We start from the raw sequence: 16,505 nt of genomic DNA, 5'->3' as shown, positions 1-16,505 counted from the left end.
AATTTGACACGGCATTGTTTGACTACAGTGACAATCCACTGGCCGCAGACTTGTCCGACAAGCGTCCAAGAACTCAACTAGCGGTTCGACCATTAAGAACGTGTATCTCAAATTCGAAGCGTTGTCGTATCTCTTTAATATCGATATTCCCCGAGTCACGGTGTATTTGGATAAAGACTACTCCTGCGACGCTGGGCATTATTACGATAATATTATTCTAATACCTTCAATGCAACTGTGCGATTGGTTTCCTCACAGCGTTGCGGCAAAATAATTGTAATATTGTGTTGCAACTATTATCTCAAGTAAATGGGCACATAACTCAACCTCAAATAATCAGTAAATATTTACTTGCACTCCATTATTACAGTGCTACCGCTTCATCCTTCAAACATGCTATCACAAATAGATCAATACCCCCTCTCCTTCAACCACTGACTGACAGCCCCAGCATCACGCTCCACCCACCTGGCAAAGCTGCTGACGACGTCCAAAGCCTGTCCCACACTACGCTCATACCCATGCGTATCCTTGTCCGCGAAGAAGGCTTTAATGTCATCGTACGCTTCCTGCGAGGAAAATCGACCGATCGAAAGTCTGACAAACCGATCGAGAATGACCATGTTCCCGGACATAAGGGCGTAGATCTCCGTCCAGTTGGATTTAATGTATCTCCACAGCTCCCATCGCGCTGTGCCATTGGCAGCGAGAGCAGCGGCAGGGGTATGCAGATCCTGGACAGCTACTTCGCCAGACAGAATGAGCGAAAGCGTACGCCTGATAAGCTCGGCATTCTTAGACTTGCCAAGCGCCGTTAAAGCGATCTCCTTGCCGTCAACAGACGTAGGTTGAAGGACTTCCTTCAGAACGGCCTCGTAAGCCAAGGCGGCTTCTTGGTCCGAGCCCTCCTCCTGGGCCAACACGATCGAGAACACCGCACGACGAAGGTTGGGATGGATGGCAGTCTTGTCGCCGGCAATGTACTTCGCGAATTGCGCTCGCGCTTCGGCGATAACCTCTTGGTCGCCCGCCGCGCCAGCGCTGCCGATCAGCAACGATCGCAACTGAGCAGTCAAGTAATCCTCGCCATCCTTGAATTCCCACCCGAGTTTCTTCACCGCAGGCGACACTAACGATCGCGTGAATGCGGCAAGGCCAGACTTGACTTCCTCTGGCTGCTCAAACATGGCTGAGCGGAGACTACTCAATCGCGCAACAATCTCCGACCAGACGACATACGACTCTTCGCCCTTGAGACCGTCAAGCAATCCAAGCAGTCCCGTTGTCGATCCTAATCCCGCAAGCGCCATGGCGGACGCATCGGCAATCAGTCCGACCTTATCCGTAATCGATAGCATGTCTTTGGCAAGACCTAACTTGGCGAGTCGCTCGGGCGGATAATTCACACGGTACACACCGGCTTGATTCCGATTAAGCTTGTAAAAATCATCGGGTCCAAGGCCAGCGAGAATCGTCTCTCGGGACGAGAATGACGACACACCAGAGTACGCGCTAGCTGAGCCGCCGTCGGTGTAAATGCCAAGCGGAATCCACCAGGATGTTTGATTCTCTTCAATCGTCGCGTCGCCAGACGACAGGAATCTGTCCTGACGCAAAGTCACGCCCGCAGGGCTCTCGATAACAGTGACAACAGGGAATCCGATCTTCGTGATCCAATCTTTCATAATCGCGTTGACGTCGACGCCACTTTCCTGACCTACAGCGTCCCAGAGGTCTTTCGTGGTCGCGTTGCCGTAAGCGTGCTGACGGAGATAATTCGATACGCCCTTCAAGAACGTCTTTACGCCGATGTGGGAGCTGATCATGCGGATCGAGCTCGCTCCTTTGAGGTAGGAGATTGCGTCGAAGATCTGGTCGATGTCGAGCGCGGACTTGACCGGGACCTCAATCGCGTGTGACTGGCGGAGCGAATCCAAATTAAGTGCGGCTTGCAGGGATTCCGAAACAAAGACAGCAAACACGTCCCAGTCTTAAAACGTCAGTATTTGGTTCCGTAAATATAGCAAAGAGGACATACCGGGATACAAGTAGTCGATGGCAAGCCAGCCAACCCAGGTCGCGAAACCCTCATTAAGCCACAGTTCGCTCCACCACTCCATGGTGACGAGATTGCCAAACCACTGATGGGCCAGTTCGTGTGCGACGACATACGCGACACGGTTCTTGTACTTTGAATCACTGGTCTCGGGATCAAACAAAAGCGCGGTGGTGCGGTACGTAATCAGGCCCCCTACAACGATTAGCTTGGTCACTTCTAACTCCGAAAGCTATAACGTACAATTCTCCATGGCGCCGTGGGAGAACTCGTGAACGGCCAAGAGATCAACCTTCGGAAGGACGTAATCGATGTCAAAAATCTACATCGTCAGCAACGGCCGACAATGGCATACAAAATCCGGCTCACCTCTGAGAAGTAATCAACAATCTTGTACGCATTCTCCAAGGCAAATTCGCCTTGCTTGACAATGCCTTTAGTAGTGTACACTCTCACAGGGACTTTCTTGCCGTTGTAAAGACGGTCGGTAAAAGCTTCGATGTATTCGAAATCGCCGCAAGCCCAGGCAAGTAACTAGCAAATTTGTTAGCGAGATGTTATAGCTCTCGGCTAGATCTCTCTGCGTACATAAGTGCTCATGATAGGAGTCGTAGCAAAGGCGACTGTCTTGAGCTTCGTGCCTGCGACGCCTTTCTTCTTGCCATCTTCAGGAGGCTTGCTCGAGACCTCAGGCATGTTGCTAAGCGCAGTCCATTCCTCCGGCACTGTGATTGAGAAATCAAATGTCGCCTTCAACGCCGGCTCATCAAAACTTTACAATTAGTTAAAAGTTCTCCACACTCGTTTCCGTCAATTGACTCACCAAGGAAACGCGCGTCGGGCGTCAGTTGCCTCAAACTGGGTCGAATACATATATGCCTCTTGACCGCTCGCATCGGCATACTTTGACCTATAAAAACCCGCCATCTTGTTGTTTAACATGCCCGCGAATGCGATCGTGAGCGACACACGGGTCGCTTCGACGGGCAACGGCTCCGAGAGCTCGAGCGCGACTACCTCGGCCTTTTCATCGACGGAGATCTCTGTCACTTTGATCTCGGCGGAGGCTGGATTGTCAGCATCTTTTCTAATTGCAAATAACAGTATTACATATAGGCATACTCTTAGAGAGCTCCAAAGAAATGGCGGCCTCGGAAATAGTGAGCTCGCGCGCATTAAGATGGATTTGGGCAATAGGGGTTGGCCCCGCGACATCGAGATCGATCTTGACCGATCCTTTGTAGGTGAATTCGGTGAAATTGAGATCGTAGATCGCGAGCGCATAGTGACGCGGACGAACACTCGACGGCAGAATCTCGCGGTCGGCCATTGCTGATATTGCTGATTTAGATGGTGAAAAGGGCAGATATTGAGGTATTGGGTGATTGGGATCACGAAATGATGACGGCCGAACAAATGCGGCAGTAGTAAACCCTAACATGCGACGTAATGGTTCTGTGCGTTGACCCCCAAAACTCCGCGCTTTCTGTTTGAAATAGATAATAATAATATTTACCATAAGCAGATTCGAATAGGAGTCAACAACTATCGGAATCAGGATGCTTTCAGTGCCATCGGTATATCCCAAAGGCTCGCACGACTTATGGTACACGCCGAGCTGCAAACCGCACGTCATCCGCCGATCAACCAAGCCGAAATCGCAATTTCTACCTGGCTCGACAGCACAAGATGACGAAGAGTTGCCGGGTCCATCCAGTAGTAGGCCAGGAGTTCATTTAGTTCCACTGACGGCACTGGAATCAGCAGAGGCAGAGCTTGTGCGGAACATGGAATCGATACGGACGTTTGGGTTTACGTTCTTGCGGCCGCCGGGTTTTACAAAGACTGAGCAGGCATTGCTTGAGGAGCAAACGTTGTCGGATTCGGAGTCTGATGATAATGGGCTGATCGAGAATCCCAACGGAGAGTTAGTTATGATAGATGGCGAAGAGGAGCAAGAGCAGGAGGAGATAGACGAGGAAGACGAAGAGGAATTGGAGGAAGAAGACAATGAAGACGAAGAGGAACTGGATGAGGACGAAGTGGCTGAGGAAGCTCTCGATGGGTGGCCTCGGCGGCAGCGGCGGCGACGGTACAGGGTCAATACAGAAACGGAGGAGGTTGATCTTGATGCCGATATTCCGGAGGGCGAGGATTTGGGCATGGAATATGACGAGGAGGATTATGAAGAAGGGGATGAGGGACAGGATGGATATGGCGAAGAGAGCCGGGAGATGGAGACGCCAGGTAGAGAGATGACGGCAGGATTTACGATTCCATCGGACGATGACTACGAGATGGGGATGGAATTTGACGAAGATGATGATTAGTTGTATTGTATTGTATTGTATTGCATTGCATTGTATGTGTCAAATGGCTTTGTATCTTGGCGCTTGGCGTATGTATTTACATAGATGTCTCCAAATGTGATGTTTAACAGATTCAGGGAAGAATGCAAAATGTGGGTACATTGTGATTTTGCCTGCCGACATTAGATAAGATGTAGAAGATGTGTTGTTACCATTTCACCTGACGCATTAATATTACGTATGCACAGTATGGAAGCTGACAAATGTTATATGATAAGCTTAGTAAGCCTTGCACGTGTTGTAGCCGTGCCAAAAGCTTGGGCCGATCTTCGATTGCCTAGAGAAACCGCGAATGGGTCAGATTCTTCCCTTGGATATCCGGGCAGATATCCATGCATAGTCGAAGTATCATAGACTTAGTATTTCCAAACTCAGTAATAACCGGTGTAATCAATTATTATTGTTTATACTGAAAAATATCCATTCCATTAATGGCCTAGGTTCTATCCACTGAAGCAGTATATTATGCTGACCCGGCTATAATTTTCCTGACCCAGGCACGAGGAATCACTTCATCGCGACATCATTTAGCCCGTTTGTAAGGCCCCGAACATCAAGTTGAATACTCTCCGTACATCCGCTCTTCTAATTCTTGTGAGGACGCTATTCTGTGTTTTTTTTTGGCAGCCTTTGTGTTTAATGGTTGGTCTTTTTGGTCGCTAGCTATCTCTCGCACTAGTTTTGTGAGATTATTCCACTTCGCGCGATACTGTTCATATCGGTATCGTCAGCACCGTATTCGCCTCGGCCACTCCTCGAAGTCGTCACGCCTCTACTTCAATAACGAATACTCGTATCAATGCGCCTGCTCAGTACGCTTCTGCCCGCGACTTGCGCTCTCGCGCTCGTCGTCAATCCGACTGCCGGCCACTCAATAGACTCAGCTGATCTTTCGAGCTTCCGCCGCCCGTCATTCTTCTCTCGCGTAAGCTCCGTCTCTTGGCTCCGCAAGCAGTCGCCAATCTTAATCTCTCTCCCCGACCACGCCCAAAATGCAGACTTCATATCCTGGTTGTCCCTCCAATCTGCCCGGTCGTTCGAAGGAATCCTTGCCAATATTGGCCCAAATGGAGCAAACGTCGCTGGCCAAAACGTCAATGCCGGTGTCGTAGTTGCCAGTCCGTCGCGCGATCACCCGAATTATTTTTATCACTGGGTGCGTGATGGCGCGATTACCATGCGTGCACTGGTCGATGAGTACGGAAAGTCGGGAAATGCGTCTGTCAAGGCGCTTATCGACGCCTATGTCGATAACGTTAGAAGTACGCAGTGGACTTCTAATCCGAGTGGACAGTTCGGTAGAGGTGGCCTTGGTGAGCCAAAATTTGAAGTCGACGGAAGACCGTTTGTCGGCACATGGGGAAGACCACAAAGGGTAAGTATATATATACACAATACAAGTTCGAGTCTAATTAACACATTCGTAGGACGGTCCGGCTTTGCGAGCAATAACCCTGATCTCATATGCGCGCACACTACAGCGCCGTGGCGCCTCGATAGACTCCCTCCGTTATCTGTACGACCTCATCAAGCCCGATCTAGAATACGCGTCCAAGTTCTGGGCCTCGCCTGGCTTCGATCTCTGGGAAGAGCAACAGGGTCTGCACTTTTTCACAGCAATGGTGCAGTACAAAGCGCTGCTTCTCGGCCAGGAAATTTCCTTGGATTTCGACGACGACGGCGCGGCGCGATGGTACCATATCCAAGCTAATGGACTCAAGCAATTTTTGCTATCTTTCTGGGACGAAGAGCGGGGTTACCTCATCGAAACCCTCGCGAGCCCGCGGTCAGGTCTTGATGCTGCTCTGCTGTTAGGTGCGATACACGGCGGTTCGGAGACAGTTTTTCCGATGCACAGTGACATGATTATCGCAACGCTGCAGGCACTCGTGGCTGACATGCGCGTGCGGTATCCGATCAACGACCAGGACTCTTACGATTCGAATAGCCTCCCTATTGCGGTCGGCATCGGTCGGTACCCGGAGGACGTCTACTCTGGCGGCGACCTTGGCAACTCGGAGCTCGGCAACCCGTGGTTCCTGTGCACTGCGACCGTCGCGCATACTCTCTACGGCTTAGTAGAGCAACTTGCATTATCGAATTCGGGTTTGATCATTAGCAATCTAACAGCGGAGTTTTATCTTCCTTTCATCAGCCCGACTCCCGTAGTGGAACCCCATTACTGCGACTTCTCTGCAACCGGAATCTGGTCCCGGTCTGCGGCAATCTTGGGATTTACGCCTGGGTCCAGAGAAACCGAGCAAGTCATATCGAACGTCTTCCACTACGCCGACGGATTCCTCAAAATTGTGAAGAAACACGCTGACGCGGAGGGAAATATGAGCGAGCAGTTTGATCGGCAGACTGGGTTCATGCGGGGTGCTAGACAGCTTACATGGTCGTTTGAGAGTGTTCTGGCCGCCATAAAGATGCGGGAGCGCGCTGTCGAGGCTATCGAGAAGCGGCGGGCGTATTTTGAACGGTTTTGATTTTGATAATTGTTTTTGGTGTTTTGGGTTTCAATTTTTGGCAGGTTAACAATACCGAACTAATTGTTTGGCGAGGATTTGTATTTGGTTTATAAGTTTGGGATCCATCAAGTAACATAGTCAGTCATTATTGATTGATAATATTATACAAGGTCCTCTCTCTTCCACTCTACACCCGTGTCACGGGCGTATAACCTCGCGATCTGCTCCTTCGGCATGTCGTAGATATCTGGAACGCTCCTACTCATGAGCTTGTCCGCCGCATCTGTAATGGTCTCGACGCTCTCTTTCCGTCTCCGTTCCTTCTCCATCTCTTCATCAGTTTCGACCTCTTGCTTTTTCCGTTTGTTGTTGCCCCATTTTTTCTTCTTTCCCGGACCTAATCTCTGCAACGCCTCCATCGGCGTCTCGGTAACATCCAATTCACAAAGTAGCGCGTCCATCAACGCACTAGCCGGTCGTTCCTCCTCGTCCCTCCTTCTCTCCGCGTCCGCAACCCGTTCCCGCTCCCTGCGGATCTCATCCGCTTTTGCCGCCGCACGAATCTCCCGTCGCGAAACGCCGTCGAGCCATCCATCGTGCATTTCCTCCGTTTTAGAATCCGCGTCAGGACGCCGTATAAATGTACCGTTGGCATCAAATTGCCCGTCCTCGAGGTCCGCGCGCATGTTAAACGCCTCCAGTTGTGGTACGTGGAGTCGTGATCCAGTTAATCCTATCTCGGGATCAATATCCTCCGTCACATCCTCATCTTCGTTGTCCACATCCACCACTTTTCCCTTCTCTTTCTGTTGTTGAGCGTGCTTCGCTGCAAAATTCTCCACTTCGCGATTAACAATCTCCGTATCGACGTTCTCGCCAACACTTAGATCTTGTCCTTCAATCTCATTCAAATCCATAAACCGAACTTTTTTCGACCGTTTAGACACACCGTCTAAATCGTCTTCATCAGAGCTCTCCCCATCGCTGTCGGCGTCATTACCATTGACATTTTGCCGTGTATCGGCTTCGGCGAACATATCCTCATCTTCATCCTTATTGCCAGCGCCATTAGCATATTGACCGCCAGATCGTGCTTTTCGTGCACTCGTGAAAAATTCATCTTCAGACGAATCTGACCCGTAGGCTTGCACCTCACGCAATTTATTCCGCCGACTTTGTTTTGGCTGCGCGCCTGGGATGTCTTGCTCGAGCAGCTCTGATTCGTCCAGCCGCGAGTCTGGGTCTGGTGACGAATTGGGCGACGTTCGTCTGCGCGCGCGTTTATATGTTGCTGAAGTCGAGGCTCGTTTTAACATTGTGTGCGTGTGTATGCTGATGTGTGGCGACATAATTGTCGTCAAGATTTCTGGAGGTTCGCTCATCTTTTGTACAAAGTTTGCCGATTCCGACGTCATCACAAAACTTTCAAAACGCCCCGCCGTCAACCCCGGCCACATAACTACTCTTCTCTCTCTACGAAGTCCAGATATCGACTGAAGGACAGCACAGCGGAGCATAATGACAGACAGCACAAACGACTCACAAAAGCAATTGCTGATATCTCTTCTCAGATCGTCTTCAACTGTCGAACAAGCACTCGAAACGTACGACTCCCGTATCAAAAACAAACCCCTCCCACTCCATCCCACGCAACCTCCCAGGACAGCGAGAAATGACGGAAAAGAAGCTAAACAAGGGAAGCAATATCCGGCCATTCGAGTCCAGGATGCACGCTCGAGTAGATACAGTCCCAAACACGCATTTACAAAGCCCAGTGGACGGATAAGAAAATTCGATGGCAGGGAACGCAGGAGATTTGAACGCGAGTTTAGGAAATACGAGAAGATTGTAGACAAGAAGCGCAAGTTGAGGGAGCGCAGAAAGCGTAATGAGCGGCGGAGGAGGAATGCAACGACTGCAGAGGAAGATGGGAGTGACTTCGAGGTTAACGAAATGCAAGGAGTCGAAGTTGCCGCTGAGCAGGCGGATCCGACCGCTGACAAGGAGAAGATTGACAGTGCAGACAACACGACTGCAAAACCTGCGAAACCGAAATCGAAGTCGAAATCGAAATCGAAACCGCAATCCGCGAAAGCAACCTCGAAGACCAAATCCGAGACTGATGGCAAAGACACAAGAACAGCAGACGAAAAAGTAAAATCATCCATCCGCAACGCCTCAGCACTTCGCAAACGCCGTTCCAAACGTGCAAAGAAATTCCTCGAATCCGCAGCGCTCCGAGAACAACTGATCTCTCTGGCGCAATCCGACACGCTCGGCTCCGATTCGGATAACGACGACGCACTCGTCGACGAAACCGGTGACGGTGTCGTAATTCATCGTCCGAAACCACTTTCTTCCGCTGAAAAGAAACGAAAGAAGCTGTTCGATTTACGGCCCGAAGCAGCTAACTTCAGGATTTACGTGGAATTGTACAAATTATGGCAATCCTATGCAGCCGAATTACTCGGTCTTACACCAACTTCGATGCCGCCGACAACACATGGACAATTACAAACCCTCGCGTCAAAACTCTCGAGCGCGGATTTCCATGGCGCGTATGCGGTCGTCGACAGGAGTAAATGCGTGTCTAGAGTGAGTTTAGAGGGTATCATCCTGCGCGACACTCGGTCCGCCTTCGTTATCGTAACGAAATCAAACGCTTTGCGTATCCTTCCGAAAGAACATACGGTCTTCCGCATTGGTGTACGCAAACCGGGACAACAGGAGCGATTTGAAGAAGAATCAGATCAGATGGTACGCGACAGAGAAGTCGAAGAAGTCGGCGATCCGAAATTCGAGCTGTTTAGTTTTCTCGTGTATGGTTCCCAGTTGATGTATCGGCCCGCGGATCGGAGCGGACGCAAGTTTAAAAGCAAGCCAACGGGAGATTTGTAATTGCATATAGATTATTTTCGATCGATGTACTTGTATATATTGCGTGTGCTTAATGTAGCAAACATCGGGTAAGGGCATTCTTCGAGACAATGTTGACTTATTCTTCACTTATCCTTTCATCGCACGAGACCAGGACAGTTCTGAGCTTCAAAGTGATAATGTAGAATCGGAATTCAGGTTAAGATGGCTGAATTATTAATCGGCCAAGTCGGCGGTCTTCAGAAATTGGCACAAAGTGCATCATATTCACTAAATCCCGTTCACAAAGCTGCATACGCTCGTAATAAATAAAATACATACTAACACAGTCACAATTCCTTTATTATCATTCACCGAAGGTTATATTCCAACACAAATCAAAAATACAAGAGTAATACTAATACACGTAAAAATACATCTACCCACTAAATCATACATCAGGCGAACAGCAAATATCTACTTCTTTTTCTTATCAACCTTCAACAAAGCTTTGTTGATGTGTGGCAACACACCGCCAAATGCGATCGTTGCTTTAATCAACGTGTCAAGCTCCTCATCGCCGCGGATAGCGAGTTGCAGATGGCGCGGTGTAATACGTTTGACCTTCAAGTCCTTGGCCGCATTGCCGGCTAATTCGAGGACTTCGGCGGTTAGGTATTCTAACACTGCTGTCACGTAGACCGCGGCTATGATTGTTAATAAATTTGTAACAAGATGAGGTATAGAAAGCGTACCTTTTGCACCCACGCGCATTTTGTTCTGAGTGTTCGTTTTGAGGAAACGCTTGACTCTGCCGCAGGGGAACTATGCGACGTTAGTATGTAACCTATCAACCGAGCAGTAGTGGCCTGTATGATTCCATATATCTTCACAACTTCAAGTCATAATGTATCACCATATGCGTCGTTGTCATCGCGTAATAGATGAATTTACCAAGTTACGACGCGTCAGATTTCATCCACTACAACAAACCCACACCACAGAATCCCATAATCTCACCAACAGCCCATCCAGTTCTCACATAAATCAAAGAAAATCACATAACCACCATCAATAGCCACTACCGAGCTCTTTAAAATAAAAATACTCACCTGCAATCCAGCACGAGCGGAATGCGAAATCTGGGAGCGTCCCTCCTTAGCTCCACCCTTTCCACCATGAGACTTTCCTTTTCCACCAGACATTTTTTTCTACTCCTCTTGACTACTGCTGTTTAAGATAAATCGGGGGCCAAAGTGCTGTGTTGCGTTGCGGACTTGAATGGACAGGTCTTCCGCTAGGTGTTGTGATGTTTTGGTTGCGGCGTGGGAAGAGCGGGAGGGCAGCGGCGGCTGGAAGATGAAAGGTGCGCGTTTTGTGTCTGCGTGTGGCGTGGCGGGGGGCTGAACCAGATGTCAACGTGGCTGGGCATTCCGACTGACTGCGTCATCGCTCAAACGCGTTGCTGTGGGAACATCCTCGCATGACTAATAAACGGTGTATTCTGCAAAGCTGACAGCGACAACAACATCTTACTCAAATATGCTAAATAGTTACAATATCTACCATCACTATACACCCATAGCTTAAGAGATTATAGAGAGTAGTAACGCAACTATTTGCACTCAAATTGTAATTCAATCCTATTTTGAACTATACATTAAAGAAGTTACATATACAAAACCGTTGAAAAAATATACTAGATACAAAATGGAGAGTGAGATGGTATATACTTTAGTTAGCTTATACTTCCGATGCCGTCATCATCATCATCATCATCATCAGTTATTTTCTAGATGCCCTTCTAACATCTTAGAAACCCATGCCGCCCATTCCGCCCATTCCGCCCATGCCAGGAGGAACACCGCCGGCTGGTTTCTCTTCTGGAACTTCTACAATTGTACACTCGGTGGTGCCGAGTAAGGATGCAACGCCAGACGCGTCAATCAAGGCAGTTCGGACAACCTTGAACGGGTCAATGATTCCAGACGCCACCATATCTGTGAACTCGCCCTTGGCAGCGTCAAAGCCCTTGTTAAAATCGTCGCCAAACTCGTCAATAAGCTTGCCTACGACAACCGAACCCTCGCCACCTGCGTTCTCGACAATCGTTCGGGCGGGCTTAGTGATAGCAGACTTGACGATCGCCACACCGAGGGACTGGTCGAAGTTGGCAGTCGGAATGTCGGTAAGTGCACGGGAGGCCTTGAGAAGACCAGTGCCACCACCGGGAAGGATCCCCTCCTCGACTGCGGCGCGGGTAGCGTTAAGAGCGTCGACGAACCGGTCTTTCTTCTCGCCGACCTCGACTTCCGAGGAGCCGCCGACCTTGATGACAGCAACTCCGCCGGATAGCTTAGCTAGACGCTCCTGTAGCTTCTCCTTTTCATACTCAGATGTCGAGGAGTCATCCATAGTGCCACGAATCTGCTCGCATCGCTGCATGATGTTATCCTTGTCACCTTCGCCGTTGAGAATGATAGAGTCCTCCTTCGTGATAGTAATCGAACCTGACGAGCCAAGAAGCTCGGGGGTGACGTTCTCAAGCTTGATGTCGAGCTCGTCAGTGAAGACTGTACCACCGGTCAGGATTGCGATATCGCCAAGAATACTCTTGCGGTTGTCGCCGAATCCGGGGGCCTTGACCGCCGCGACCTGGACTTGGCCACGAAGTTTGTTGAGGATGCAAGCCGCGAGGGCTTCGCCATCGATGTCCTCAGCGATAATCAAAAGTGGACGACGGAGCTTGTTAGAGATCTCGAGAGCCGGGATAATGTCCTGGAGAGCGGAAATCTTCTTTTCGGAAAGTAGGATCAGAGGCCGCTCAAACTCGACCTTGCCGGTCTTGACGTCAGTAATGAAGTAAGGAGAGATGAAGCCACGGTCGAATCGCATGCCCTCGGTGATTTCGAGCTCGTCCTCGATGGTCTTGCCCTCTTTGACGGTGATAACACCTTCCTTGCCGACCTTCTCCATGGCATTGGCGATCAGTTTGCCGATGTGAGTGTCGCCGTTGGCAGAGATGGTAGCGACCTGGGCGATCTCCTCGGATGTCGTGATCTCGCGCTTATTCTTCTGGAGGAACTCGACCACCTTGTCAACGGCGGCCTGAGTCCCACGGCGGAGATCCATGGGGTTGCAGCCGGCCGCGACGTTCTTGACGGACTCGGTGAAAATTGCGCGGGCGAGGACTGTGGCAGTCGTGGTTCCGTCGCCAGCAACCTCATTAGTCTTGGATGCGACGTCCTGAAGCAACTTCGCTCCAAGATTCTCGAACTTGTCCTTCAACACCACACTCTGTCGATGTGAGTCAGCATGTGCAATTTCGAACCACAATTTGGCATCCACTTACCTTGGCGACAGTGACACCGTCCTTCGTGATCTTGGGCGAGCCAAAGCTCTGCTCGATGAGCACATTGCGGCCCTTGGGGCCGAGAGTGACTGCGACGGCGCGGGCAAGAACTTCAACACCATTGAGAAGCGCAGCGCGGCCTTCGACACCGAACTTGAGTTCTTTGTGGGAGAAGTAGCGGGCTGCAGACGGCAGTGACGCAGTAGCAGGCGACACGCGCTTGACGGCGCCTAGCAGCGAGCCAGCGGATGATCTGGCAACGAGACGGTTCATTGTCAAAAAGTGTAGATTGCTATGGCAGCAGCAGAATAGTAAGTAAGTAGCTGTGAACTGTCGACTGGCCTTGTTGGAGCGGCCCCTAAAAAAATTGTTCGAATAATGTAAGTCGCGCAGGGTAACCACTCATCGCATCCTGCGCATCTATTGCATGAACCGTGACACTTGTGCAGATCCTAGAAGTTTCGAGAGAATCTCCGCTAAGTATGAAGCAAATGTGCGAACATTGCGCCATAACTAGTTCTGAGTTTTGAGTCTACCCCGGATTCTGACATCGGAATATTTCGGCTAAACAAATCCATGCGGCAACTTGCCGGTTGTTATATCTCACATCAAACAAATAATCTAGACAATTGGCTCCGGGTCACATCTCTGCAATTGATTTTGCTTGCTACTAGGATAGCCATTCAAAATAAATTTATTTATTTATTTACAGTACACACAAAAAGAAGCCCGTACAAAAAAAGCGCGTCTAAAACTGCTTAACTCGTTCCTTTCACGGGAATAACGGGATATCCAAAGAACAGCTGTCCAAAGGGCAATCGTAGCGGTCCAGGAATGGCTCGAACATCGCTCTTACTCTTTGACACCGCAAACTCGCTGCCCTTCGACAGAGTATCCGATAATGACGGCACAGCAATCTGTCCCGCCGGTGTGCTCGTTCGACTCGAGACAGGCCGTCCAGAGAGTCGGTGTCCCGTAGCCGCAACGGGACTTGGTAGCGATGCCGTAGACCCCGATGCACCCGCGAGCTGTCTGTAGTTGATTAACGATGCCATGCTGTGTCCGTCTGGCGTCGGCACAAGCGATCCCGACCCCATCGACTGCGGCGTCGACGTTCCTCGTACGGACGGCTCGACATACCCCACCGGAGGCGCAAAGTCAACCTCCAAATCCGTCTCGACAACTGAAATACCCGTCTTGCTCGATGGTTTGATCTCTAGCACTCGGATTCGGTAAACCTTGTTGTTATACTTAATCTCAAACACATCGTCCGCAGTCAATGTTGTGAAATTTCTCAGAGCGTTTTCCAGAACGGCTTTGGGATCGGATATATCCAGAAAATCTGGCGACTGGGGTTCGATCTTGACGAACGATCCCTGCGGTAAATTCGTAGACGTGATCACGACTAACGAACCGGGCTGTAACGCCAATCGTTCCATCATCCATTGAGGCAAATACACCCTTCCCTCCTCCGCAATGAACTCCAATACGCCCGCATGCGTCTTAAGTTCCAGCTCCTCATTCGTAAGCTCGAACAGCATCGGATACGATATATTCAGTCGCGTCAGCTTATTTAACGCGCTAGGCGGTAAAATGATCTTGCCACCGTAATTCAGATTTTCACGCTCAACACCGGGCATCATCACCACGGGATAGCATCGGAAATATTCAGAGAATTTCTGGTGAGGGTTGTATAAGCCGTAACCTGCACGACTGCTGCTCATCGCACGCCAGATATCTGTCGGATTCATTCCTTCGCCTTGGCCGATTGGCGTATCCTCGTCGTCATAGTAGCCGCCGAACTGAGATATTAGTGATTGCGGAGAAAGAATATGACGACTAAACTTACCATCGAATCCAATATCTTATGTTCGCAAACAATAGTTATATGGTATTGTATGATTCGATTTTGCGGATGGCCTGTTCGTTGATGTGTCGATGCTGACGAGGTTCGCGACATACATGCGGCGCTTGATCATTTAGGTATGCAGAATTCTAGGGACTGAGCCGCTAACGACGTTTTGGGAAAGAAATACTACAGTACTGATCTGCAACTCTTTCCTCTCTAGTTTTCCATATCAGCTGAGAAGTCGCATGTAAAAATGCGCAGTAATAATATGTTATACATCATATCTTGGGTTCTGCCAGCCTTCACTGGAAACATCGGACCTATGTGACTGAAGCATGAACCTTTAACGTAATCCGAAATGTAGCTAGTGGTTAAATCCCGTCCCGACGATCCTCAAATCTAAACTATCACTGCAAAATATTGTTCGGGCATTCACACTACTTTTTTAAGTCTTTACTACAGCTTCCATATACGTGGCTATGGTAGATGAATATTATAGTCCATATTAGGCGCATGTATTTATTTTGGGAAAACACGTATGAGAGCTGTCACAAAGTGAGGATACTCGTTCAGCAACTAACTCTGAGAGTTTGCTGACTCGCCTGCGAAAAAAGACAGCTTCGTGCCATAAATTGTCTGCTATAGAGTATAGAATTGGGATTGCAACCTCCATTCAAACGTGCTAAAGTTAAGCGTCGTTGGTGATCAGCGACAACAAGCATAAAGTCATCATTATCCGGCAAAAGGTTGCAAATGAGCTTGAGCGCATCCAATAGTTGTCTAATATCCATAATAAGCTCAACCTTCTTGCAAGAACATACGAAAGTGCATTAATATACACTAAATTAAACGTAGCAGTTGAGTGACATGAGAGAAGTTAGGTTTATTTCCGATTACAATTCAAACGCGTTTGCGGTGTATCCATCACAACAACAAATGTTGAACCAACTCCATTGTTTTGGAAATTTTAAGCTTATCAGCCATTCCAAACTTACAGTTGCTTTTTCCTACAGGCAACTATCAGGAGCAGATCACTGTAGCATATTTGCTCTACTATAGGTAGAATTCTAATTAAGCCTTCTTCATGAAAGTTCTCTTTGGGTAACTTTCTCCATTGTATTGTCTTCAAATAAAAGTCATTAACATTAATCAGCTATCAATTCTACATTTTGTGTCTCGTGTTGATTCTGTACGATTGTGGAGAGGACATCCGAAATGTTGGGTAGGAATTTGTTTACTGATATCATATGACCGCGACTATTTCGGCGATTTATTCGGTGGTAAGGGGGACAAAGTTTGAGCTAATAGTATAATTGCTTTTACAATGCAATTAGATTTGAGGCACAAACTACTTTGTTAAATAATTAGTCTCGCTCTCACGAGAATGCGGATTCACACGACAACTAAAAGAATATCACATAAAAAAAAAGAGAAAGCCAGAGGCATGTACGAACAAACAAACAAACAGACATACGTGTTTGGGCATTTGCTTCCTTTACTTTGCACGTAATGATATCGCAAATATTATTGTTATCATTAACTTATCATTTAA

The 16,505-nt window shown here is 48.8% G+C and overlaps 8 protein-coding genes across 8 annotated transcripts; 3 read left to right on the top strand and 5 right to left on the bottom strand.

Moving 5' to 3' along the window:
• Nucleotides 1–265: 265 nt before the first annotated feature.
• V1513DRAFT_451424 (peptidase family M1-domain-containing protein) lies at nt 266–3,528 on the bottom strand. The gene is made up of 7 exons (XM_066898962.1): nt 3,179–3,528; nt 2,880–3,123; nt 2,645–2,828; nt 2,426–2,590; nt 2,300–2,378; nt 2,039–2,251; nt 266–1,990 (listed from the first exon to the last, which is right to left on the bottom strand). The coding sequence occupies exons 1-7, from the start codon at nt 3,495–3,497 to the stop codon at nt 411–413; spliced, it is 2,784 nt and encodes a 927-aa protein (XP_066751522.1). The 5' UTR covers nt 3,498–3,528; the 3' UTR covers nt 266–410.
• V1513DRAFT_486756 (uncharacterized protein) lies at nt 3,526–4,615 on the top strand. Its single transcript, XM_066900508.1, has one exon. It carries the CDS (start codon nt 3,616–3,618, stop codon nt 4,384–4,386), a length of 771 nt encoding a protein of 256 aa, XP_066751521.1. The 5' UTR covers nt 3,526–3,615; the 3' UTR covers nt 4,387–4,615.
• A 341-nt stretch (nt 4,616–4,956) lies between these two features.
• V1513DRAFT_451421 (Six-hairpin glycosidase-like protein) lies at nt 4,957–7,078 on the top strand. The gene is made up of 2 exons (XM_066898961.1): nt 4,957–5,800; nt 5,853–7,078. The coding sequence occupies exons 1-2, from the start codon at nt 5,225–5,227 to the stop codon at nt 6,912–6,914; spliced, it is 1,638 nt and encodes a 545-aa protein (XP_066751520.1). The 5' UTR covers nt 4,957–5,224; the 3' UTR covers nt 6,915–7,078.
• V1513DRAFT_451420 (uncharacterized protein) lies at nt 7,020–8,453 on the bottom strand. Its single transcript, XM_066898960.1, has one exon. The coding sequence runs from the start codon at nt 8,411–8,413 to the stop codon at nt 7,058–7,060; it is 1,356 nt and encodes a 451-aa protein (XP_066751519.1). The 5' UTR covers nt 8,414–8,453; the 3' UTR covers nt 7,020–7,057.
• On the top strand, nt 8,199–10,024 carry V1513DRAFT_451419 (uncharacterized protein). The gene has a single exon (XM_066898959.1). It carries the CDS (start codon nt 8,415–8,417, stop codon nt 9,792–9,794), a length of 1,380 nt encoding a protein of 459 aa, XP_066751518.1. The 5' UTR covers nt 8,199–8,414; the 3' UTR covers nt 9,795–10,024.
• On the bottom strand, nt 9,824–11,138 carry V1513DRAFT_451417 (histone H2A). The gene is made up of 3 exons (XM_066898958.1): nt 10,865–11,138; nt 10,508–10,577; nt 9,824–10,459 (listed from the first exon to the last, which is right to left on the bottom strand). Exons 1-3 carry the CDS (start codon nt 10,955–10,957, stop codon nt 10,230–10,232), a joined length of 393 nt encoding a protein of 130 aa, XP_066751517.1. The 5' UTR covers nt 10,958–11,138; the 3' UTR covers nt 9,824–10,229.
• A 95-nt stretch (nt 11,139–11,233) lies between these two features.
• V1513DRAFT_486751 (chaperonin Cpn60/TCP-1 family) lies at nt 11,234–13,453 on the bottom strand. Its single transcript, XM_066900507.1, has 2 exons — nt 13,105–13,453; nt 11,234–13,049 (listed from the first exon to the last, which is right to left on the bottom strand). The coding sequence occupies exons 1-2, from the start codon at nt 13,375–13,377 to the stop codon at nt 11,565–11,567; spliced, it is 1,758 nt and encodes a 585-aa protein (XP_066751516.1). The 5' UTR covers nt 13,378–13,453; the 3' UTR covers nt 11,234–11,564.
• A 329-nt stretch (nt 13,454–13,782) lies between these two features.
• V1513DRAFT_419525 (ubiquitin fusion degradation protein UFD1-domain-containing protein) lies at nt 13,783–15,044 on the bottom strand. Its single transcript, XM_066895917.1, has 2 exons — nt 14,954–15,044; nt 13,783–14,906 (listed from the first exon to the last, which is right to left on the bottom strand). The coding sequence occupies exons 1-2, from the start codon at nt 14,954–14,956 to the stop codon at nt 13,863–13,865; spliced, it is 1,047 nt and encodes a 348-aa protein (XP_066751515.1). The 5' UTR covers nt 14,957–15,044; the 3' UTR covers nt 13,783–13,862.
• Between the last annotated feature and the right edge of the window lie 1,461 nt (nt 15,045–16,505).

The sequence above is a fragment of the Lipomyces chichibuensis genome, assembly GCF_038497645.1.
Source record: "Lipomyces chichibuensis strain CBS 12929 unplaced genomic scaffold V1513scaffold_40, whole genome shotgun sequence".
NCBI classification, from domain to species: Eukaryota; Fungi; Ascomycota; class Lipomycetes; order Lipomycetales; family Lipomycetaceae; genus Lipomyces; species Lipomyces chichibuensis.
Note: the sequence above shows the minus strand (reverse complement) of the source record. Positions and strands in the feature narration are given on the sequence as shown.